Raw genomic sequence first — 26,766 nt, 5'->3', positions numbered from 1 at the left:
CTTGGTGGCCGAAACCAAACTTCTTCAACCGTCTTTCATGACTTTGAGTATCCCTAGGTGCTTTATTGCCAATGAAGTACTTTTGAAGAGTTTCACTTTTTTAAAAAAAATGTGCCGCTGAGGTTGAGAAAGCCTTTCTTGTAAACTTCAGTAATTGCCAATTTAATGCTTTGATTTATCAACTTCGTGAGAGTTACACACTTTTTTTTTCCAGTGTGGATTTCATCACAATCCCATCACACCGTGGAAAAGGTGTACTGCGACGAGTGTCTGAGGTCTTTGATTGTTGGTTTGAAAGTGGAAGCATGCCATATGCTCAAGTTCATTATCCCTTTGAAAACAAAAGAGAATTCGAGGACAGCTTCCCAGCGGACTTCATTGCTGAGGGAATTGACCAAACAAGAGGATGGTAAAGAATTAATTTCTGTTACACCAGATTCATTGTTTTAGTCAATTATTGATCACATTTGTGCTGAACAAAGCAATACAGAATTGTAACTGATATGCCAGTTGGTAAGTAATGTCCCAATTACTTGTTTCATAGTTGAATTAGAGTATTTTTCTCATGATCTGTTTCTAGGTTTTCTGTGTTATGAGTAAAAAAAAACAAAATGCTCGAGGAATCCAGTGGGTTATGTGATATCTGTGATGGAAGAGGGATTATCAAAGTTTCAGCATGAGGGTCTTCAACTCAAAATGTCATAATTTCCTTTTACTTCACGGATGCTTTGACCTGCTGATTTTCTTCAGCAATTTGTTTTTGCTCCAGATACCAGTTTCTGCGGTCTCTTTTGTCTTCATTCTAGGTTAGGAATAGTTTGGGTAAGAACCACTCCACCACTGCAATGTTTTGTCATCTTTGCTGAAGAGGAATTCAACTTGCTTTGCCTGTAGAATATTTAGGTTTTCCATTTTGGCAACTGTGATAGTCTCTGAGATTCCAAAAACAGTTTGTAACTGATTTGAGTGCTGTGAGCTTAAACCCAGTGGGAAATACTCAAGATTGAGAAGTGCATTTAGCAGATGTTTTTGAGTCTTGCAGTTGAAGGCTGAAGTTGAACATGAAAATCAATAAAAGATGCTGTATTTTGAAATAAAAGCACAAAATATTGAAAACATGCAGCAGATCAGTTGCATCTGTGGAGGGAGAAACAGAATTACTTTGACCTGAGGTTTTCTGATGTTTTCTGTCTTTATTCAGATTTTCAGCATTTGTAGTGGTTTTGTGTTTTAAATACTGTATTTTGAGTTCAATCAGGAAGAAAATTGTAAAAAAAATATGAATTAGAAATTACTTTTGTAACTTCAGTCTGATTAGGTTCACCAGTTCACGATTTTCCCCCAATGAGATGGTTTCTGCCTGTTGAATATATTCCTTATGCAAAGTAATGGTGGGGAAAATTAATAACCATATAACAATTACAGCACGGAAACAGGCCATCTCGGCCCTTCTAGTCCGTGCCGAACACTTACTCTCATCTAGTCCCACCGACCTGCACTCAGCCCATAACCCTACATTCCTTTCCTGTCCATATAGCTGTCCAATTTTTCTGTCCATATACCTATCCAATTTAATGTCATATTGAATAACTTTCATTATTGCCACAACTATTTGAAAAGGAAAAATCATGCCTTACTGTATGTCCCCATTTTAGGATATTAGCATCTAAACTAAGTGTTTACTATTTACCATCAGCAATGTGTCTTAAAAGTGTTTAAAGTGAAAACTGTTTTAAAGTGCAGTTATGAACTTTTGTTGGACAACCAGATATATTTGTGTGCCAAAGTTGTGTAAGGACATGTTTGGCACAGCTTTGTGGGCCGAAGGGCCTGTATTGCACTATACGTTTTCTATGTTTCTAACGACAGACTTAAAGTGAAGCAGGTTTTGAAGGAGGTAATTGCAAATGGGTGTGCAGATGTAATTCATCAAGTTTAACTGGCCCTATGCTTCCATTTACACCAGTGTGCACTTTCATAATTGCAGCTACTGATATAATTATAGTTTGTTCTGGCATCTTCACACTGATGTTTTTCAATAGGAAAGTTTAAAAACTGGCAATTTGAATTGTCTCAATCCTAGATAAAATAAAATTTGAGGAAAAGGAATTACGTTTTTCTATGTAGCATGTTTTGTTCTTGCCTATTATGGTTTCTGTTCAGAGACTAGTTAAAGAATTAGATTGAGTAGATAGCACAAACAGGACATTTAGCTCAGCTGGTCTATAATCCACTTAACCCACCGTATAACCCCCTCCTTACTCTTTCCTTTCTTCACTCTGCTAAACCCTTTTTTCATTTTCTTCATTCACAGGTTCTTTCTAATGTTTTGAATATTTCCAACAAATTAGTTTTTCATGTCAAATAATTCATCTTAACAAAATGTTCATTAGTGGATATGTTGTCCCCTTATTCAGGAGCTTATTAATTGGATTGAAAATTTGCTCAGTTTTCCTGTGTGTAAATTTGTTTCCAATAGGTTTTATACTCTACTGGTACTATCCACGGCTCTTTTTGGCAAACCACCTTTCAGGAATGTGATAGTAAATGGCCTTGTATTGGCAAGGTAAGAATCTGCCATGTACATCAATAATCATCAAAGTTATGCTTGAACTCTCAGCATGTGTGCTTTAACTCAATAGCATGACAGTCTATGATTAGAATATACTTTTCAAAAACTGAAGGTTGTTTCAAAGATGTATGGTTAGTAAGTTCGCAGATGATATGAAGATTGGTGGTGTTGTGGACAGCGTAGGAGACTGGCAAAGAGTACAATGGGATGTAGATCAGTTGTAGATGTGGATGGAGAAATGGCAAATGGAGTTTAGTCAGGCCAAATGTGAAGGGTTGTATCTTGATGGGTCAAATGTAAAGGAATAGTTCACTGTTAATGGCAAGACCCTTAATAATATTGATAAGCAGAGGAATCTTGGGGTCCAAGTTCATAGCTCCCTGAAAGTCGCTGCTCAAGTTGATAGGATGGTTAAGACAGCATATGGCATTCTTGCCTTTATTAGTTGAGGCATTTGAGTTCTAAAGTCAGGAAGTTATGTTCCAGTTTTCTAAAATTCTAGTTATACCAGTTATACTGGAGTATTGCATATGGTTCTGGTCATCCCATCATAGGAAGATGGCTTGAAGAGGGTGCGGAAGACAGAAAAGGTGTACTGAGATGCTGCCTGGATTATGGCATGTGATATAATAAGGGGTTGGACAAACTTGGGTTGTTTTTTCTGGAGCTTAGTCAGCTATCTCCATTTATGAAAGTACTTTTGCATTTGTCGGGGAGGGAGTGGTGAGTTTCCTCTCTTTGTGACCGTACAGTGTGGACTCTGTTTTGCAGCTTGGCCCTGGGGTAATGCTGTTTCGTTTAGCTGCATATTTGTATGGTTGAATGATAGTTAAACTTGAATTGATGGGGTGGAGGAAGTGAACAGACAAAGGTCAGAAATATCTTAGTCCTTGCCCAGCTGCAAATGTTGTTCAGTAATTATTTGTTTAAAGTAATGGTCTGTACAAAACCACAGTTATAAAATAGGATTGTAAAACTCAACTTGTATGCTTCTGGGTGGCAGGCTACATGCAGAGAAGAATATTTAAAAAAACCCAAGAATTGGCTAAATTTGATGATCATACCCAGAATGACCGTTGTAAGACAAGGACATTATTGATTCTTCTAGTTAATTCTTAACATTCAGTTGAGAGGAGGGGATAGGTCCTCTGTAGGGTTGACGAAAACCCAGTTTCACTGATATTATTCAAGGTAAGATGTCTGTAATTTTTGTTTAGCCTATATGGGATTCGCAGACTCAGTTCAGAGCACTGAGGGGTGGAATATAAATTCAGCGAGTCCTTTTCTTGTGTTCAGCAGTAAATTCTGGTCATTTATTTTCTTTGTGGAGCAAATTGGGCCATATTGTGAGGAGGCACATTTTTTTGAAAGATGAAGACAAGGAATAATTTTGAATGGTTGCATAGTCCCCTTTTAAATATTTCAGTGACTAGAGATAAATACAGCTTTAAAGGCTAGCAGTTGTGGGCTAACTTATAAAACAGCTTCGTGATTTTAATTCCTAATTTTACTGGATTGAGGCATCAGTGTAATTATTGAATCTCAAGGGAGGAATTTACCAAAGATGACTATAGAGTGAATGTTAGATGTTAATAAAGTAAGATATGATAAAGTTAAATTCAACATTGAAATAATTTATTAGAAATGGAAGCAGGAAGATTCATTTTCCTCATGAAACATAAAATAAAATTATTTGCTTCATTAGAGCATTTACTTTTATGTGTAAACAATTATATGTTAGTGAGTTTTATTTGTGTTCTTGTCATTAGTGACGGTCAGAAAATGAGCAAACGTAAGAAGAATTACCCAGATCCAGTGCATGTTGTTAACAGTTATGGTGCAGATGCACTGAGGTAAGAAGCAATAAAATTGCATGTACATCACACTTGATTTACAAAATATCCTTCCGGAAACTCTCACTCATGAGCACCAAATGTGAGTTGCATGTTTGTCAGTGAAAGTCATGGGTCACCATCCTTCAGTCTCTCCCAACATTTGTGCACATTTTTGATCAAATGATACATGTCAAAAAATAAATGGGGTTTCTTCATCAGGACTGGAGGGAAAAAAAGATACGGGCTCTGAGTTAGATGGGGGGAATGGGAGGAAGAAACACAAGGTGAGAGGTGAAACTGGGAGTAGCGAAGTAAAGCATTGGAAGTTGATTGGTAAAAGAGATACAGGGCTGGATAAGGGGGTATCTGGTAAGAGGACAGAAGGCCATGGAAGAAAGAAAAGGCAGAGGTGCACCTGAGGGAGGTGATAGGTAGGTAAGAAAATAAGGTGCGAGAGGCAAAGGTGGGGGGAGGGGGTGGTGTGGGTGTAGCATTACCAGGAGTTCGAGAAATGAGTGTTTATGCCTTCTGGTTGGAGGCTACCCAGATGGAATATAAGATGCTGTTCCTCCAACCTGAGTGTGGCCTCATTGTGACAGTAGAAGAGGCAATGGACTGGCATGTCAGAATGGGAAGTAGAATTAAAGTGGGTGGTCACTGGGAGATACCGCTTTTTCTTGGCGAAGCACTCTCCCAATCTACGTCAGGTCTCACCAATATACAGGAAGCCACATCAGGAGCACCGGATACAGTAGATGACCCCAACAGGCTCACAGGTGAAGTGTTAGCTCACCTGGAAGGAATTTCTGGGACCCTAAATGGTACTGCTAGAGGAGGTGTAGGGGCAGGTGTAGCGCTTGTTCCGCTTACAAGGGTAAGTACCAGGAGGGAGATCAGTTGGGAGGGACGAACGGACAAGGGAATGATCGCTACGGAAAGCTGAAAGTGGGGGAGAGGGAAAGATGTGCTTGGTGATGGGATCCCATTGGAGCTGGTGGAAGTTTTGGAGAATTATGTGCTGAACCAGGAGGTTGGTGGGGTGGTAGAGGAACACTATTTAAATTATGATTGAGTACTTATTTGGAAATGGTGGATACTCTTGAGTGGTTCACAATTTAGATTTACTGAAAAGATTTAGAGTGAGCGCAAAATGGAAGAGATGTGGTTGAGGGCAGTACTGATGGTGGAGGCAGGGAAGCCCCTTTCTTTGAAGGAGGGCATTCCTTCATTATAGAATAGAAAGCCTCAACCTGAGAGCAGATGTGGTGGGGAAGGAGGAAATGAGAGAAGAGGATGACATTTTTACAAGTAATAGTGTGGTAAGAGGTATAGTCCAGGTAGCTGTGAGAGTCTGCGGGTTTATACTAAACATCAGTAAGACAAGCTGTCTCCAGAAATAGAGACAGAGAGATCGAGAAAAGGGAGGGAGGTGTCATAAATTTGAGGGCACTCAGTTAATACAGTGACTTCAGTTGAAGTAATTGGTAAAATAGTTTCTTTCTGTCATATGACCAAATAATCTGATGTGGTTCACCACAATATCCAAATACTCGTAAAATTATTTGACATTCAATGAGACAAAGATAATTTTTTTTGAAAGCTTTCATCATGATGTGACTTACAAAGATTTGCAGACTTGATCATTTAATCATTAAAATGGCAATTTTGGCATTTCTAGATCTTAATGCTTACCAAATAGTCAGTAAAAACAAATAAATTGATTTTTTTTAAGACATTAAGCTTTCAATTCATGCTGTATTAGTTACGAGTAATGCATTTTATATGGATTTATTCTGTCACACCAAGTTACAGGTTGAAGTGACCCAGAAATGGAACTCAGTTAAAGTGATTGAGCTGAGAATTTGTGATTATATTCAAATAACATGGCATCACATGCATGAAGTTAATACTGTTTGGAAATGGTGGATATGCTTGAATGGTTCATAATTTTAGTTTTACTGAAAAGAGAGAAAATTTATCAATTGGGATATACTTAATCATTCACCAACGTACAGTACTGTGCAGGAGTCTTAGGCACAGATAAATAGTTAGGGTGCCCAAGTCCTGTTGAAAGGTCTTGGCCCGAAACGTCGACTGTACATTTTTTCTATAGATGCTGCCTGGCCTCCTGAGTTCCTCCAGTATTTTGTGTATGCTACCTTTGCACGGTACTGTATTTGTCAACATGGAGCAGATCGAGAGTGAGTTTATAAATCTGGTGGGAGCAAAAGATTTTTGGAATGGCGAGAGTTGGAGGGGATGGGTGTTGCATAGATGCAGACACACCCAGCCCTGAGACATCAAGTAAGATTATTTGATTCCAAACAATTGATATATTGATCATTACAGAATGTCTCTGGTGCTTCCCACACCCTTCCCCTTACCCTAACCATTGTGCCCTCTCCCTGCTCTCTTCCCCCTCTCAGTTCACAGTAGAGTCACATATCAGAATTGAATTTATTATCACTCAGATAGATATGTCATGAATTTTTTTTGTTGCAACGGTACAGTGCAATACATAAAATTAATATAGGTTTGTAAAAGTTTAGCTGTATATACAGTACATGCCTAAGAGTTTTGCACAGTAATATACTTTATCCAATTTTAAAATAATTGTGAAGATAAAAACCAGTAAAGTAAATGGAAAATCACTTCTAGAAATCTGAACCAAAATGCAGTAAATTCTTATTGGGTCAGACAGCAACTATTTTGACAAGACAGAGTTAACATTTCAGGTTGCTAACCTTTCATCAGGAGTTTGATTTCAGATTTCCAGTACCAGTATTTTTCTTTTGGTAACATATTGCAAGTCTATTTTATAGCTTGACTGCATTTGAAGATGGTAAATGTGCAATAAGTGCCAACTGTATCTATTTCAAATTGTATGAGGATTACTGTGGGTTGAGTACCCTTTATCCAAAATTGCAAAATCCGAAAACCTCTGAAATGCAAAATTTTTTGAGCGCTGACGTGACATCACAAATGGAAAATTTCTCAAGGTGCTAAGGAAGGTTCCCAGGTGATGAGCAGGTCTCTGTGCATCACAGACAGTTCTGAGAAGTGACCTCACAGATATAATGAACAGAAGGTAATGAAAAATAGAAAAGCACTGCATAAAAGGAAAAATGAAGATCTTGATAATGTGTTGAAAGAGTAGATTCATCAGTGTTGGAGTGAACATATGCTGCTAAATGGTATGCAGATCATGAAACAAGCAAAGACCTGTGCAAATTGAAAATTGAAGTTATTTGTAAATATTTAGTAGGTTAATTTCAGAAATTTAAGAAAAGGCACAGCATTAATTTTTTTAAGATTTGTGGTGATAAAATGCTGATCATGAGGCAACAGGAAAATTCATTAGGTTTGCCAAGATTGTCACTGATGAAAATCTAACATGCTGAATGGCTGCATCAGTACATATGTGTGATGAACGTGTGTAAGGCAAAGACTGCTTCCCAGTAGCACACAAATTCAGAGTCGGAAATTATGCCAATCCCAAGCTATCTCATCACGTATTCCAAAATTTGAAGAAATTGAAACACTTCTGGCCCCAAGAATTTTGGATAAGATGTACTCAACCTTTAGTTAAATATCAGAAGCAAAATTGCATTTTGTTTATGGTTGAATGTTGAATATTTGTTATATCTTTGGGAAAATTTATTATAGTGTTAATTTTAATTGTTAGACAATATACAGTTCCCCCACAAATTATGGTTGTATTCTTTTTTAGGCTGTACCTAATTAATTCCCCTGTTGTGAGAGCTGAAAACTTGAGGTTTAAAGAAGAAGGAGTGAGAGATGTTCTCAAGGATGTCTTCCTACCTTGGTACAATGCATACAGGTTCCTTATTCAGAATGTTCAGAGATTGCAGAAGGTACAGGAATATGTTTTTGTGTTGAGTTACACAAAATGTACAAATTGTACATTGGCTTAATTTCATAATCTGATAGTAGTAAATTATTTGTGAACTAAAATTTTCTCATTCCAGGAAGAGGGTATTGAATTCCTTTTCAATGAAAACACTGTTCAGGGCAGTGACAACATCATGGATAAATGGATACTTTCATTTACACAATCCCTCATCCAATTTTTCAAAGCAGAAATGGAAGGTAATCATACATATGAAGACAACTTAAAATGTTGTGCACTCCTATTCTGAAATGTTGGACTTGAATTCTGAAATGTCACTGCCTCTTCAAATGACAACTACGTATTTTCCTTAATAAAGTTAACTTGTTGAACAATTTTGCCTTACACCCACTTGTCTTATTCTGAGTCACAATTTGCTTTAGAGCAGGCGGTACCAACCTTTTTCTGCCATGGGCTCCTACCATTAACTTGTTGGGGTCCATGTTGGAAACCCCTGCTTTAGAGCAATGTGCTAGGCAGTAACATGTCAAATAGAAGAAAATAGCCAGGAATTTTATTTAAAAAATAGTTAAAGTGTACAGCTATTTTGGGTTTGTTTTAAAGTACAATTTATTTCTAATTTAAAGCATACAGGCTCTACACTGTGGTGCCCAGACTAGTCAAATTTGTGGACATGTTAACCAATTGGTATGTCAGAATGAATCGTAAAAGGTTAAAGGTAGGTAAATTTTGGTACTAGAATTTATTCAATCTTAAAGTATTTTACATATTAACATATAAGTTAGGACCAGGAGTAGGTCACTCAGCTCTTCAGCCTGTTCTGTCACTATATCTGCAACTCTGCTTTCCTGTCTAACTGCAGTAAATTTCCTTCCATTGTTAAGACTAGGTGACTCTTGGCCTTAAAAAAAAATTTAAGGATTGTTTCCACTGCCACTTGAGGAAGAGTTCCAAAAACTTAAGACCTTCTGAGTAAAATTCCATCTTGTACTGTAGTTGCTGCCTTATTGGAAAACAATTATAGTTTCAACTATTAGAGGGAAGATCCTTTCACCATCCACCCATCAGGATCTTGTATGTTTCAAAAAAATCTTCTCACACTGTTGAAAATACACAAATTCAAAAATAACCTGTCTAACTTTTCCTTGAGAGTCAAGCCAGAAGGCTGGTGCTAATCAAATAAACTTTCTCTGAACAGCTAAAATGGCAAACATTTTTTCCCTGAAAAAAACGAAACACGGTACTCTGGATGTGCTCTCACCAGTACCCTATGTGACTGAGGCATAACCTCCTTGTTTTAATGTTTAATTCCCCTTTCACTAAATACAATTCTATTATTATTCCCAATTATTTTCCTTACCTTCATCCAGAACCTACAGTGGCATGCAAAAGTTTGGACACTCCTGGTCAAAATTTCTGTTACTGTGAATAGCTAAGCGAGTAAAAGATGAACTGATTTCCAACAGGCATGAAGTTAAAGATGACACATTTCTTTAATATTTTAAAGCAAAAAAACTTTTTTTTTTATTTCCATCTTTTATAGTTTCAAAGTAACAAAAAAGGAAAAGGGCCCGAAGCAAAAGTTTGGGCACCCTGCATGTTAGTACTTAGTAGCAACCCCTTTGGCAAGTATCACAGCCTGTAACTGCTTTTTGTAGCCAGCTGAGAGTCTTTCAATTCTTGTTTAGGGGATTTTTGCCCATTCTTCCTTGCAAAAGGCTTTTAGTTCTGTGAGATCCTTAGGCCATCTTGCATGCACTACTCTTTGGAGGTCTATCCACAGATTCTCGATGATATTTAGGTCAGGAGACTGAGGGCCATGGCAAAACCTTCAGCTTGCGCCTCTTGAGGTAGTCCATTGTGGATTTTGAGGCCTGTTTAGGTTCATTATCCTGTTGTAGAAGCCATCCTCTTTTCATCTGCGGCTTTTTTACAGACGGTGTGATGTTTGCCCAGAATTTGCTGGTATTTAATTGAATTCATTCTTCTCTCTACCAGTAAATGTTCCCCGTGCTTCTGGCTGCAACACAAGCCCAAAGCATGATCGATCCACCCCCATGCTTAACAGTTGGAGAGGGGTTCTTTTCATGAAATTCTGCACCCTTTTTTCTCCAAACGTACCTTTGCTCACTGTGGCCAAAAAGTTCTATTCAAAAGGTTCAAAGGAACATCTAAACAAGCCTGATGCATTTTGGAAACCAGTCCTGGGGACCGATGAAGTTAAAATAGAACTTTCTGGCCGCAATGAGCAAAGGTATGTTTGGAGAAAAAAAGGGTGCAGAATTTCATGAAAAGAACCCCTCTCCAACTGTTAGGCACAGGGGTGGATCGATCATGCTTTGGGCTTGTCGCAGCCAGTGGCACAGGGAGCACTTCCTGGTAAAGGAAAAAATGAATTCAATTAAATACCAGAAAGTTCTGGAAGCAAAATTCATGCCATCTGTAAAAAAGCCGAAGGTGAAAAGACGATGGCTTCTACAACAGGATAATGAACCTAAACAGGCCTCAAAATCCACAATGGACTACCTCAAGAGGCGCAGGCTGAAGGTTTTGCCATGGCCCTCACAGTCCCCTGACCTAAATATCATCAAGAATCTGTGGATAGACCTCAAAAGAGCAGTGCATGCAAGATGACCCAAGAATCTCACAGAACTAGAAGCCTTTTGCAAGGAAGAATGGGCGAAAATCCCCCAAACAAGAATTGAAAGACTCTTAGCTGGCTACAAAAAAGGGTTACAAGCTGTGATACTTGCCAAAAGGGGTGTTACTAAGTACTGCCATGCAGGGTGCCCAAACTTTTGCTTCAGGCCCTCTTCCTTCTTTGTTACTTTGAAACTGTAAAAAATGGAAATAAAAAATGTTTTTTTGCTTTAAAATATTAACGAAATTTGTCATCTTGAACTGATTTCCAAAAGGCATAAAGTTAATCTTTTACTCGCTTAGCTATTCACAGTAACAGAAATTTTGACCGGGGTGCCCAAACTTTTGCATGCCATTGTATAGTGTCTCAGAATTCTGCAATCTCTCACTGTTTTGAAAATATTCAGATTTTCCTACATTATGCTCCATTTGTCACATTGTTACCCATTCACATAATCCTTTATAACACCCTCATCTGCCTTCTTCACACTTACTACATCTTGACAACCTGAAAAAGAAACATTTATACCAAGCAACACACACAGAATTTGCTGATGAACACAGCAGGCCAGGCAGCATCTCTAGGAAGAGGTACAGTCGACGTTTCAGGCCGAGACCTTTCGTCAGGACTCATCTCTCTTTGTGCTGTTAACAGGCTGCTAAACTGTTACCTCTTACATCATTCGTTTTTATTTTCCACAGCAGTTTTTGATGTGGGATCTCATTAAGTAACTGCTGGAAATCTATGTTCAGCACATCTACTGGTTCTTCTATTATTCACAGTACTTATTTCATATTCAAAGAACTTACTTTATTACCATTTAAAATGGAGCAAGATGTTGTGATCTAGTTTTAGTTGCCAGCTAGATGCTACTTAGATCTGAGTATCAATGGGGGTTTCAGCAGTAATAGAACCAAGTATACATTGAGTACATTAACAGTGGAAGTTGATGGAGGATTGTTTAGGCAGGAAGCTTTATGATATCATTGAAATCCACCCTGAAGGTTATTAAGATACTCATTTCTCTTACTTTATGCATGTGAATTTTCAGCCTTTTCTGGATTCTTTTTTTTCTTCAATAGGGTGAAAATGGAACTGAAGATTGTGAAAGGGCTTTGGAAACTTTGTTTGCTGTTTTATTCAATATGTGCCGGCTGATGGTAAGCAAGTACTGTTCAAAGTAAAAGTTATTATCAATACATACATGTCACCACATACAACCCTAAAATTCTTTTTTCCTGTGGGCATACTAAGCAAATCTATAGAACAGTAACTATAAACAGGAGCAATGAACAACAAACTATGCAAATACAAATATAAATAAATATTTGCATTGAGAGCATGAAATAACAAGATAATGAGTTCTTAAAGTGAGACCATCAGTTGTGGGAACAGCAGAAATAAAATGTGTTGTTATTCCTTTTTTTTTTACAAGAGCCTGATGGTTGAGGGTAGTAAGTGTTCTTGAACCTAGTGGTGTGAGTCCTGAGGCTCTTGTACCTTCTAGCTGATGGCAGCAGCGAGAAGGGGCATGGCCTGGGTGGTGAGGATCTCTGATGATGGATGCTGATTTTCTACAGCAGCATTTCATGTAGATGTGCTCAATGGTTGGGAGAGATTTACCTGTGATATACTGGACCGAATCCATGATGTTTTGTAGGAATTTCTGCTCAAAGGCATTGGTGTTCCCATACCAGACCTTAGTGTAGCCACTCAGTACACTTTCCACCACACACAGATAGAAGTCTGTTGATGTTTTCGATGGCATGCCGAATATCCGCAGACTCCTGAGGAAGTAGAGGTGCTGTTGTGTTTTCTTTACATAGAAACATTGAAAGCCTACAGCACTATACAGGCACTTTGGCCCGCAATGCTGTGCCAAACATGGATTACGTTAGAGATTACCTAGGGTTACCCTTGGCCAAGCTCCATGTACCTATCCAGGAGTCTCTTAGAAGAACCTATCGTATCTGCTTCCACCACCGTCACCGGCAGCCCATTCCATGCACTCACCACTCTCTGTGTATTAAATAAAAACTTGCCTCTGACATCCCCGCTGTACCTACTTCCAAGCACCTTAAAACTACCCTCTCGTGTTAGCCATTTCAGCCCCGGGAAGAAGCCTCTGACTATCCACACGATCAATGCCTTTCATCATCTTATACACCTCTATCAGGTCACCTCTCATCCTCCGTCGCTCCAAGGAGAAAAGGCCAAGTTCACTCAACCTATTCTCATAAGCAGTGCACCTCAATCCAGGCAACATTCTTGTAAACTCCCTCTGCACCCTTTCTATAGTTTCCACATCCTTCCTGTAGTGAGGTGATCAGAACTGAGCACAGTACTCCAAGTGGGGTCTGACCAGGGTCTTGTATAGCTGTAACATTACCTCTCGGCTCTTAAACTCAATCCCATGGTTGATGAAGGCCAATGCACCATATGCCCTCTTAACCACAGAGTCAACTTGCACAGCAGCTTTGAGTGTCCTATGGACTCGGACTCCCAAGATCCCTCTGATCCTCCACACAGCCAAGTCTTACCATTAATACTATATTCTGCCATCATATTTGACCTACCATAATGAATGACCTCACACTTATCTGGGTTGAATTCTATCTGCCACTTCTCAGCCTAGTTTTGCGTCCTATTGATATTCTGCTGTAACCTCTGACAGCCTTCCACACTATCCACAACACCTCCAACCTTTGTGTCATCAGCAAGTTTACTAACCCATCCCTCTACTTCCACATCCAGGTAATTTATAAAAATCACAAAGAGTAGGGGTCCCAGAACAGATCCCTGAGGCACACCACTGGTCACCGACCTCCATGCAGGACATGACCCATCCAGAACCACTCGTTGCCTTCTATGAGCAAGCCAATTCTGGATCCACAAAGCAAGGTCCCCTTGGATCTCATGCCTCCTTACTTTCTCAATAAGCCTTGCATGGGGTACCTTATCAAATGCCTTGCTGAAATCCATATACACTACATCTACTGCTCTACCTTCATCGATGTGTTTTGTCACATCCTCAAAAAATTCAATCAGGCTTGTAAGGCACGACCTGCCTTTGACAAAACCATGCTGACTATTCATAATCGTATTATACCTCTCCAAATGTTTATAAATCCTGCCTCTTAGGATCTTTTCCATCAACTTACCAACGACTGAAGTAAGCCTCACTGGTCTATAATTTCCTGGGCTGTATCTACTCCCTTTCATGGATAAGGGAACAACATCTACAACCCTCCAATCCTCCAGAACCTCTCCTGTCCCCACTGATGATGCAAAGATAATTGCCAGAAGCTCAGCTCCTCCTTCACCTCCCACAGTAGCCTGAGGTACATCTCATCTGATCCCGGAGACTTATCCAACTTGATGCTTTCTGAAAGCTGCAGCACATCTTCTTTCTTAATGTCTTATATGCTCAAGTTTTTCAGTCCGCTGTAAGTCATCCCTACAATCGCCAAATCTTTTCCATAGTGAATACTGAAGCAAAGTATTCATTAAGTATCTCTGCTGTCTCCTCCGGTTCCACTGTCACACTTTACAATTATATTGATATGATGGGCCCAGGACAGGTCCCCTGACCCTGTCCACCTCTCATTCTCTGGTGAGTACTGCCTCATGGACCTCTGGTTTTCCTCTCCTGAAGTCTACAATCAGTTCCTTCGTCCTGTAGACATTGAGTGAAAGGTGCTTGTTATTACGCCACTGAGTCAAATTTTCAATCTCCCTCCTGTACAGGTTGCCCCCGCCATCTGAAGGTCGAGCGTTCCTATTAAACAGTTCATAAGCCTGAATGTCATAAAGCGAAGAAGCAATTACCATTTATTTATATGGGAAAATTTTGTGAGTGTTCGCAGACCCAAAAATAACCCACCAAATCATGCCAAATAACACAATAAAACCTAAAATAACAGTAACGTATAGTAAAAGCAGGAATGATATGATAAATACACAGCTTATATAAAGTAGAAATACTTTTTCACAATCATTGCTTGAACTGTTCTCCGTAGCGAAAATCTCACACAAGCGCTCTTGGCAGAAACACATGCAAGCGCTGTCCAATAACCCTTAAGCTGTGAAGCTGCCAAATCATCCAAATAGCACGTAAAAATACACAGCCGTTATAAAGTAGAAATAATGTATGTACAGTGTAGTATCACTTACCGGAATCGGGACAGCGCCAAGCACACTGATGGTGTGTTAGACTGAGTCGTCGCAGTTTGGGTGGTGCAGTGGCCTCCACCCTCCGGGCAGCGAACCGATACTGATCCGCGAAGCATGCAGTGATAGCTGGGAGGCACACAGTACATCTTTAAGAAAAAAGCCGAAACAAACATGCTAATTAATTAGGTGCTGGCCGGCACGTAATTGTCGGCCCAGATCAGTGCCGATTGCGTCGCCTCTAATCTGGGCCGACAATTACGTGTCGGGCGGCACCTAATTAATTAGCATGTTTGTTTCGACTTTTTCTTAAAGATGTGCTGGGTGCCTCCCGGCTACCGCTGCATTCTCCACGAATCGATATCTGTCTACGGCCTGGGTGTTGGAGTGGTGGGACACTGGGGTGTCATCTCGTCACCTGTTTCTATTAGAGCAGGCAGCTCATCTTCTCCTATGACAGCCCGCCTCATTGTCGATGGTCGAGGTTCGTCGTCTGCTGTGGCTGATGTGGAAGGCTTGCTTGACTGCTGAGCCTTGTGCATTTTTATATCACACAGTTCTTTGTAAGGACTCAAACCATCCTGCAAATATCCCCTAAACCCACGTACCCTTTCAAAGTTGAAGTCGTACTTTATCATTACTCATTCGGTTTCAATTGTTATTCTTTCCTCTTCCAACTGCATCAGCTCTTCATCTATCAGTTCTTGGTCATGGGATGCCAAAACCTCTTCAACATCATCTTCGTCAGTTTCCACAAGCCAAACTCACGTTGTCCTTACTTCGTTCACCACGATCAAAACGTTTAATTATGTCTAGTTTTACGCTAAGTGTAACACCCTTACGAGCTCTCTCAGGCTTTTCCGATACCATAGAACTCATCTTGTAAACGCCTGCTCACAGGCACATGTTTAAGCAGTGCTGGTGAGAATGCAGTTCCGAATCCGGGGGAGAGCGGCTGTTCGGGGCGTGTGCTGCCTTTTATCGTGCGCTGATTTTTTTCACGCGCTGCTTTTTTTGTAATAGTGAAAACATCTTCTGTTAGCGAAAACGGTACTAATGTAGGTCTTTCGTAACAGTGAGGTTTCGAAAAGTGGGGGACACCTGTATGTTGATTCATCACCACCTTTTATACAGCCCACAACTGTGCTGTCATCAACAAACTTGTATATGATGTTGGAACTGTACTTAGCCACACAGTCGAAGGTGTCAAGTGAATAGAGTAGGGGGCTAAGCACACATCCCTGTGGTGCTCTTGTGCTGATGGACATTGTGGAGGAAATGTTTTTGCCAATCTGAACAAATTGGTGTCTACAAGTGAGGAAATCCAGGTTTCTGTTGCAAGGGGGTATGATTAGAGTTTACTGATTAGTTTTGAGGGGATGATAGTATTAACTGCTGAGCTGTAATCAACTAAGAGCATCCTGATGCATGCATCTTTGCTGTCTGGATGTTCCAGGATTGTGTGTAAGCTCTTTGTTATATAACCATATAACAATTACAGCACAGAAACAGGCCATCTCGGCCCTTCTAGTCCGTGCCGAACTCTTACTCTCACCTAGTCCCACCGACCTGCACTCAGCCCATAACCCTCCATTCCTTTCCTGTCCATATATCTATCCAATTTAACTTTAAATGACAACATCGAACCTGCCTCAACCACTTCTGCTGGAAGCTCATTCCACACAGCCACCACTCTCTGAGTAAAGAAGTTCCCCCTCATGTTACCCCTAAACTTTTGCCCCCTAACTCTCAACCCATGTCCTCTTGTTTGAATCTCCCCTATTCTCAATGGAAAAAGCCTATCCACATCAACTCTTATTTATTCCCCTCATAATTTTAAATACCTCTGTCAAGTCCGCCCTCAACCTTCTACGTTCCAAGGAATAGACCTAACTTCTTCAGCCTTTCTCTGTAACTCAGGTGCTGACACCCAGGTTACATTCTAGTAAATCTTTTCTGTACTCTCTCTATTTTGTTGACATCTTTCCTACAATTCAGTGACCAGAACTGTACACAATACTCCAAATTTGGCCTTACCAATGCCTTGTACAATTTTAACATTACATCCCAACTCCTATACTCAATGCTCTGATTTATAAAGGCCAGCATACCAAAAGCTTTCTTCACCACCCTATCCACGTGAGATTCCACCGTCAGGGAACTATGCACCATTATTCCTAGATCCCTCTGTTCTACAGCATTCTTCAATGCCCTACCATTTACCTTGTATGTCCTATTTTGATTAGTCCTACCAAAATGTAGCACCTCACACTTAGCAGCATTAAACTCCATCTGCCATCTTTCAGACCCCTCTTCTAACTGACCTAAATCTCTCTGCAAGTTTTGAAAACCTGCTTCATTATCCACAGCGCCACCTATCTTAGTATCATCTGCATACTTACAAATCCAATTTATCACCCCATCATCCAGATCATTAATGTATATGACAAACAACAGTGGACCCACTACAGATCCCTGAGGCACACCACTAGTCACCAGCCAAAAATCTGACACACAGTTATCCACCACTACTCTCTGGCACCTCCCATCCAGCCACTGCTGAATCCATTTTACTACTTTGATATTAATACCTAACGATTGAACCTGCCTAACTAACCTTCCGTGTGGAACCTTGTCAAAGGCCTTACTGAAATCCATATAGACAACATCCACCGCTTCACCCTCGTCAACTTTCCTAGTAACCTCTTCAAAAAACTCAATAAGATTTGTCAAATATGACCTTCCACGCACAAATCCATGTTGACTGTTCCTAATCAGACCCTGTCTATCCAGATAATTATATATACCATCTCTAAGAATACTGTCCATTAATTTACCCACCACTGACGTCAAACTTACAGGCAGATAACTGCTAGGTTTACTCTTAGAACTCTTTGTTAGTGCTATTGGGGAGGCTTTAAACTAGATTTGCAGGGGGATGGGAACCAGAGTGCCAGAGCTGACAGTGTGGCTGGGGTGAAAATAAATGATGTTAAAAGTTCAAGCAAATCCGCTAATAGAAAGGTTGTGAGTGGTGGTAAAAATCTTCTGAGGTGTATATATTTCAATGCTAGGAGTATTGCGGGGAAGGCGGATGAGTTGAGGGCGTGGATTGACATGTGGAATTATGACATTATAGCAATTAGTGAAACTTGGCTACAGGAGGGGCAGGACTGGCAGCTTAATATTCCAGGGTTCCGATGTTTCAGATGTGATCGAGGCAGAGGAATGAAAGGTGGGGGAGTAGCATTGCTTGTTAGGGAAAATATTACAGCAATGCTCAGGCAGGACAGATTAGAGGGCTTGTCTACTGAGTCCTTATGGGTGGAGCTGAGAAACAGGAAAGGTATGGCCATATTAGTGGGATTGTATTACAGACCACCCAATAGTCAACGAGAATTGGAAGAGCAAATCTGCAGAGAGATAGCAAGCAACTGCAGGAAACATAAAGTTGTGGTGGTAGGGGATTTTAATTTTCCACATATTGATTGGGACTCCCATACTGTTAGGGGTCTAGATGGTTTAGAGTTTGTAAAATGTGTTCAGGAAAGTTTTCTAAATCAATGTATAGAGGGACCAACTAGAGGGGATGCAATATTGGATCTCCTGTTAGGAAACGAGTTAGGACAAGTGACGGAAGTCTGTGTAGGGGAGCACTTTGGTTCCAGTGATCAAAATGCCATTAGTTTCAACTTGATCATGGACAAGGATAGATCTGGTCCTAGGGTTGAGGTTCTGAACTGGAAGAAGGCCAAATTTGAAGAATTGAGAAAGGATCTAAAAAGCGTGGATTGGGACAGGTTGTTCTCTGGCAAAGATGTGATCGGTAGGTGGGAAGCCTTCAAAGGAGAAATTTTGAGAGTGCAGAGTTTGTATGTTCCTGTCAGGATTAAAGGCAAATTGAATAGGAATAAGGAACCTTGGTTCTCAAGGGATATTGCAACTCTGATAAAGAAGAAGAGGGAGTTGTATGACGTGCAGGAAACAGGGAGTAAATAAGGTGCTTGAGGAGTATAAGAAGTGCAAGAAAATACTTAAGAAAGAAATCAGGAGGGCTAAAAGAAGACATGAGGTTGCCTTGGCAGTCAAAGTGAAGGATAATCCAAAGAGCTTTTACAGGTATATTAAGAGCAAAAGGATTGTAAGGGATAAAATTGGTCCTCTTGAAGATCAGAGTGGTCAGCTATGTGCGGAACCAAAGGAAATGGGGGAGATCTTAAACAGATTTTTTGCGTCTGTATTTACTAAGGAAACTGCCATGAAGTCTGTGGAATTAAGGGAATCAAGTAGTGAGATCATGGAAACTGAACAGATTGAAAAGCAGGAGGTGCTTGCTGCCTTGAGGAAAATTAAAGTGGATAAATCCCTGGGACCTGACAGGGTGTTTCCTCAGACCTTGAAGGAGACTAGTGTTGAAATTGCAGGGGCCCTGGCAGAAATATTTAAAATGTCGCTGTCTATGGGTGAGGTGCCGGAGGATTGGAGAGTGGCTCATGTTGCTCCATTGTTTAAAAAAGGATCGAAAAGTAATCTGGGAAATTATAGGCCAGTAAGTTTAACGTCGATAGTAGGTAAGTCATTGGAGGGAGTACGAAGAGACAGAATCTACAAGCATTTGGATAGACAGGGACTTATTAGGGAGAGTCAACATGGCTTTGTGCATGGTAGGTCATGTTTGACCAATCTATTGGAGTTTTTCGAGGAGGTTACCAGGAAAGTGGATGAAGGGAAGGCAGTGGATATTGTCTACATGGACTTCAGTAAGGCCTTTGACAAGGTCCCGCATGGGAGGTTAGTTAGGAAAATTCAGTCGCTAGGTATACATGGAAAGGTGGTAAATTGGATTAGACATTGGCTCAATGGAAGAAACCAAAGAGTGGTAGTAGAGAATTGCTTCTCTGAGTGGAGGCCTGTGACTAGTGGTGTGCCACAGGGATCAGTGCTGGGTCCATTGTTATTTATCATCTATATCAATGATCTGGATGATAATGTGGCAAATTGGATCAACAAATTTGCTGATGATACAAAGATTGGAGGTGTAGTAGACAGTGAGGAAGGTTTTCAGAGCCTGCAGAGGAACTTGGACCAGCTGGAAAAATGGGCTGAAAAATGGCAGATGGAGTTTAATACAGACAAGTGTGAGGTATTGTACATTGGAAGGACAAACCAAGGTAGAACATACAGGGTTAATGGTAAGGCACTGAGCAGTACAGTAGAACAGAGGGATCTGGGAATACAGATACAAAATTCCCTAAAAGTGGCGTCACAGGTAGATAGGGTTGTAAAGAGAGCTTTTGACCTCTATTGGTCTTTATTAATCCAAGTATTGAGTATAAGAGCTGGAATGTTATGATGAGGTTGTATAAGGCATTGGTGAGGCCGAATCTGGAGTATTGTGTTCAGTTTTGGTCACCAAATTACAGGAAGGATATAAATAAGGTTGAAAGAGTGCAGAGAAGGTTTACAAGGATGTTGCCGGGGACTTGAGAAACTCAGTTACAGAGAAAGGTTGAATTGGTTAGGACTTTATTCCCTGGAGCGTAGAAGAATGAGGGGAGATTTGATAGAGGTATATAAAATTATGATGGGTATAGATAGAGTGAATGCAAGCAGGCTTTTTCCACTGAGGCAAGGGGAGAAAAAAACCAGAAGACATGGGTTAAGGGTGAGGGGGGAAAAGTTTAAAGGGAACATTAGGGGGAGCTTCTTCACACAGAGAATGGTGGGAGTATGGAATGAGCTGCCAGACGAGGTGGTAAATGCGGGTTCTTTTTTAACAATAAATTGGACAGATACATGGGTGGGAGGTGTATGGAGGGATATGGTCCGTGTGCAGGTCAGTGGGACTAGGCAGAAAATGGTTCGGCACAGCCAAGAAGGGCCAAAAGGCCTGTTTCTGTGCTGCAGTTTCTATGGTTTCTAACCCTTTTTAAACAATGGAACAACATGAGCAATATACCAATCCTCTGGCACCATCCCCGTTTCTAATGACGTGAAATATTTCTGTCAGAGCCCCTGCTATTTCCACACTAACTTCCCTCAAGGTCCTAGGGAATATCCTATCAGGACCCGGAGACTTAACAACTTTTATATTCCTTAAACGCGCCAGTACTTCCTCTTCTTTAATCATCATAGTTTCCATAACTTCCATAAGACCGTAAGACAAAGGAGCAGAAGTCGCCCATTCGGCCCATCGAGTCTGCTCCGCCGTTTTATCATGAGCTGATCCATTGAACCATTTAGTCCCACTGCCCCACCTTCTCACCATAATCTTTGATGCCCTGGCTACTCAGATACCTATCAATCTCTGCCTCAAATGCACCCAATGACTTGGCCTCCACTGCCGCCCGTGGCAATAAATTCCATAGATTCACCACCCTCTTCTTCGCATCTCTGTTCTGAATGGGCACCCTTCAATCCTTAAGTCATGCCCTCTCGTACTAGACTCCCACATCATGGGAAACAACTTTGCCACATCCACTCTGTCCATGCCTTACAACATTCAAAATGTTTCTATGAGGTCTTCCCTCATTCTTCTAAACTCCAAGGAATACAGTCCAAAAGCGGACAAAAGTTTCTCATATGTTAACCCTCTCATTCCCGGAATCATTCTAGTGAATCTTCTCTGTACCCTCTCCAACGTCAGCACATCCTTTCTTAAATACGGAGACCAAAACTGCCCACAGTACTCCAAGTGAGGTCTCACCAGCGCCTTATAGAGCCTCAACATCACATCCCTGCTCCTATACTCTATTCCTCTAGAAATGAATGCCAACATTGCATTCTCCTTCTTCACCACCGACTCAACCTGGAGGTTAACCTTAAGGGTATCCTGTACGAGGACTCCCAAGTCCCGTTGCATCTCAGAACTTTGAATTCTGTCCTCATTTAAATAATAGTCTGCCCGTTTATTTCTTCTGCCAAAGTGCATAACCATACACTTTCCAACATTGTATTTCATTTGCCACTTCTTTGCCCATTCTTCCAATCTATCCAAATCTCTCTGCAGACTCTCTGTTTCCTCAGCATTACTGGCCCCTCCACCTATCTTCGTATCGTCAGCAAAGTTAGCCACAAAGCCATCTATTCCATAATCCAAATCGTTGATGTACAATGTAAAAAGAAGCGGCCCCAACGCAGACCCCTGTGGAACACCACTGGTAACCGGCAGCCAACCAGAATAGGATCCCTTTATTCCCACTCTCTGTTTCCTGCCAGTCAGCCAATGCTCTGTCCACGTATGTAACTTTCCCGTAATTCCATGTGCTTGTATCTTGTTAAGATGCCTCATGTGTGGCCCTTGTCAAAGGCCTTCTGAAAATCCAAATATACAACATCCATTGCATCTCCCTTGTCTAGCCTACTTGTAATTTCCTCAAAAAATTGTAATAGGTTTGTCAGGCAGGATTTTCCTTTAAGGAATTCATGCTGAGTTCTGCGTATCTTGACATATGCCTCCAGGTACTCTGTAACCTCATCCTTGACAATCGACTCCAACAACTTCCCAACCACTGATGTCAAGCTAAACTTCCCTACTTGTTTTTCTTACCTTACACAATTCAGTATCCTTCACCTTAGTGAATACCGAAGAAAAGAAATTATTCAAAATCACCCCCCTCTCTTTTGGATCCACACATAGCTGTCCATTCTGATTCTCTAAGGGACCAATTTTATCCCTCACTATCCTTTTGCTATTAATATAACTATAGAAACCCTTTGGATTTATTTTCACCTTACTTGCCAAAGCAACCGCGTATCTTCTTTTAGCTTTTCTAATTTCTTTCTTAAGATTCTTTTTACATTCTTTATATTCATTGAGCACCTCATTTTCTCCAAGCTGCCTATATTTATTGTCGATATCTCTCTTTTTCCGAACCAATTTTCCAATATCCCTTGAAAACCATGGCTCTCTCAAACTTTTAACCTTTCCTTTCAACCTAACAGGAACATAAAGATTCTGTACCCTCAAAATTTCACCATTAAATGACCTCCATTTCTCTATTACACCCTTCCCATAAAACAAATTATCCCAATCCACTCCTTCTAAATCCTTTTGCATCTCCTCAAAGTTAGCCTTTCCGCTATCAAAAATCTTAACCCTGGGTCCAGACCTATCCTTCTCCATAATTATATTGAAACTAATGGCATTGTGATCACTGGACTCGAAGTGCTCCCCAACACAAACCTCCGTCACCTGACCTATTTCATTCCCTAACAGGAGATCCAACAGTGCCCCTTCTCTAGTTGGTACCTCTATGTATTGCTGCAAAAAGCTATCCTGCACACATTTTTCAAACTCTAAACCATCCAGCCCTTTTACAGTATGGGCTTCCTAGTCTATGTGAGGAAAATTAAAATCTCCCACAATCACAACCTTGTGCTTACTACAAATAGCTGCTTACAAATTTGTTTCTGCAATTCTTGCTCCCCATTTGGTGGTCTATAATACACCTCTATAGGTGTTACTACACCTTTCCCATTCCTCAATTCCACCCAAATAGACTCCCTAGACAAGCCCTCTAATCTATCCTGCCAGAGCACTGCTGTAATATTTTCTCTGACAAGCAATGCAACACCTCCCCCTCTTGTCCCTCCAATTCTATCACACCTGAAGCAATTAAATCCGGGAATATTTAGTTGCCAATCACACCCCTCCTGCAACCATGTTTCACTAATAGCTACAACATCATATTTCCAGGTATCAGTCCATGTTCTAAGCTCATCTACATTTCTTATAGTGCTCCTAGCATTAAAATAAATATATTTAAGAAATTCTTCACCTCTTACTCTCTGTTTATCACTAACGGTGCAAATAAATTTACTACCTTTTTCTTCCTTCTCCCCTACCTCTGTTCCTACAGTCTTGTTCCCCTCCCCCCTTGTATCTAGTTTAAATCCACTGGAGCCTCTCTAGCAAACCAACCTGCAAGAATATTTCTCCCCCTCCAGTTCAGATGTAGACTGTCCCGCCGGAACGGGTCCCACCTTCCCTGGAAAACTGCTCAATTATCTATAAATCTGAAGCCCTCCCTACTGCACCATGTCTTCAGCCAAGTGTTGATCTGCTCTATCTCACTATTTCTAAACCCGCCTGCATGTGGCACTGGTAGCAATCCTGAGATTGCTGTCCTGAAGGTCCTGTCCTTTAACTTGACGCCTAACTCCTTAAACTCACCTTTCAGGACCTTCTTACTCTTCCTGCCCATGTCATTGGTTCCTACATGGACCACGACATCCGGCTGCTCACCCTCTCTCTTGAGAATACTGAGATTAAATTTAAATTTTAAATTTAAACTTGTTAAATTTTTTATTGTGATTTGATATTTGAACGTCAGGAAAAACTGCTGAATTTTGCTTGATTTCTTACTAGGGTGATAACCTACAATAATTACTTCATTTTATTTTCTGCTCTTCATACGTAAAAATACTTCTTTTAAAATTGCAAAATAATAAGCAGATCAATTACCTCTAAAGGTCTTGTAACTGGCAGAACTATAAGGATGAATTCTCTGTAGTATGTTAGTGCCATCGAACCTCTTCTGTTCGGCTATAACTTGACTACTTAATCTCCTTTGTGAGGCTTCTTGCCCATTTACTAAGTTGAAAATACTCATTTTTCTTTCCCTGACATAATTTATTTTAGCTTTTTAAGAAAATATATTTATGCGGAAATGAGGAAAACTTAAGCAATGCTATGAAAGCGCGGGTGTTTCTTCAATCAGCTTAGATTTAAAAATTCCCTTGAATGCGGGAAAATATGTAATAACAACCTTGCCATAAATTCTGGATGAGATTTTTAGATGTGATCTGAAGGATGGATTCACTGCAGTTTTAATTAGGTCATTCGTTCTATCTTCAGTCACTCCATTGAATTTAGCACATTTGCTTCTGTGGTTTCTTTTTCGTCCAAGATTTCTGATATTGACACAAACAACAAATTATAACTTTCATATCCAAAAAAAACTGTTGTTTTATAGATAGTTGTTTTGAAAATACAGCTTTTGATCCTTTGCTGAGTGTTAAACCCTTCATTTATATGTAGAATCTTTCAGTAGATGCACCATCAATGATCCAGTGAGAAACAGTTGCCTGTGGATGACCAATTCACTTTCCTAACTGCAGCACTTCGGTAGGTGCTGATATCTTATGCAGAGTGGCTGATTTCCTTCTTGACCATAGGAACATTGTTGCTAAAGAATTTTCTTTTTTAAGGTAAAATTACAAGAGCCAAAATTAATGGAAGCTATGCATTATGTTTCTTCTGGTAAGGTGGCACCAACGAACAATTTTTCCTTGAGCGACATCTTCCATATAATCTCTTCAATTATTTCTCTCTTTCTATGCCTTCTTTTTGTTCCTCTTGTCTTGCTTGTTTTATTGAAACTGTTGGAGCCTGTGATGTGCAGTTTGGCATTCAATTGAATGACATAGCATTCTGCTATGTCCGGAGAGCTGCCTCACGAAGAGACCAGAGGTCGGGTCCCGAAAAGGACCGAGAACATGAAGTGACTCGTGGAAAAGACCAGAGATGGGGTCATGAACAACTCCATTTCGAAGCATCAGGCACTTGAAGCATTGAGGCGAATGTGGAGGATTGTCAGTGATTGCTGTCAATGGAGGCCGTGGGGGTGATAATGATCGGTAGCTGGGTCGATGGTTGGTGATTGCTGTTCATAGAAAGACTGGGTGTGTGTGGCCACTCCCCTCGAATGCTGGCAGAAATATTTTTCGATATTCTAAGATTTATGATTATTGGACTGCTTCAGTTTTTTATGGTGTTTTCTTTCTTTGGGTGGGTTGGTGATATGCTAGTTTTTGTACAAAAGAGGGTTGAGGGATTTGAGGGCAAACAATAGGAATTCTGCAGATGCTGGAAATTCAAGCAACATACATCAAAGTTGCTGCTGAACGCAGCAGGCCAAGCAGCATCTATAGGAAGAGGCGCAGTCGACGTTTCAGGCCGAGACCCTTCGTCAGGACTAACTGAAGGAAGAGTGAGTAAGGGATTTGAAAGCTGGAGGGGGAGGGGGAGATGCAAAATGATAGGAGAAGACAGGAGGGGGAGGGATAGAGCCGAGAGCTGGACAGGTGATAGGCAAAAGGGGATACGAGAGGATCATGGGACAGGAGGTCTGGGAAGAAAGACAAGGGGGTGGGGGGGTGACCCAGAGGATGGGCAAGAGGTATATTCAGAGGGACAGAGGGAGAAAAAGGAGAGTGAGAGAAAGAATGTGTGCATAAAAATGAGTAACAGATGGGGTACGAGGGGGAGGTGGGGCCTTAGCGGAAGTTAGAGAAGTCGATGTTCATGCCATCAGGTTGGAGGCTACCCAGACGGAATATAAGGTGTTGTTCCTCCAACCTGAGTGTGGCTTCATCTTGTTCAATCCCTTCCGACCTATGTTCGTGACACTTCTCACGCTCTTAAACTTTTCGATGATTTTAAGTTCCCTGGCCCCCACCGCTTTATTTTCACCATGGATGTCCAGTCCTTATATACTTCCATCCCCCATCGGGAAGGTCTCAAAGCTCTACGCTTCTTTTTGGATTCCAGACCTAATCAGTTCCCCTCTACTACCACTCTGCTCCGTCTAGCAGAATTAGTCCTTACTCTTAATAATTTCTCCTTTTGCTCCTCCCATTTCCTCCAAACTAAAGGTGTAGCTATGGGCACCCG

At 40.7% G+C, this 26,766-nt stretch overlaps 1 protein-coding gene across 2 annotated transcripts in view; it reads left to right on the top strand.

Moving 5' to 3' along the window:
- The window catches only part of iars1 (isoleucyl-tRNA synthetase 1), a 209,038-nt gene that overhangs the window by 124,315 nt on the left and 57,957 nt on the right, over positions 1 to 26,766 (top strand). For both annotated transcript variants that reach the window (XM_063067569.1, XM_063067568.1), the window contains 7 exons: positions 215 to 409; positions 2,480 to 2,566; positions 4,342 to 4,425; positions 8,138 to 8,282; positions 8,397 to 8,517; positions 8,905 to 8,996; positions 12,002 to 12,079. In XM_063067569.1, the coding sequence (XP_062923639.1) occupies positions 215 to 409; positions 2,480 to 2,566; positions 4,342 to 4,425; positions 8,138 to 8,282; positions 8,397 to 8,517; positions 8,905 to 8,996; positions 12,002 to 12,079 (802 nt within the window). The remainder of the gene's footprint in view (positions 1 to 214; positions 410 to 2,479; positions 2,567 to 4,341; positions 4,426 to 8,137; positions 8,283 to 8,396; positions 8,518 to 8,904; positions 8,997 to 12,001; positions 12,080 to 26,766) is intronic.

This window comes from Mobula hypostoma, chromosome 15 (genome assembly GCF_963921235.1).
Source record: "Mobula hypostoma chromosome 15, sMobHyp1.1, whole genome shotgun sequence".
In the NCBI taxonomy this organism is placed as follows: domain Eukaryota; kingdom Metazoa; phylum Chordata; class Chondrichthyes; order Myliobatiformes; family Myliobatidae; genus Mobula; species Mobula hypostoma.
The sequence above is the reverse complement of the archived record's forward strand: the minus strand, read 5'-3'. Positions and strand labels throughout refer to the sequence as shown.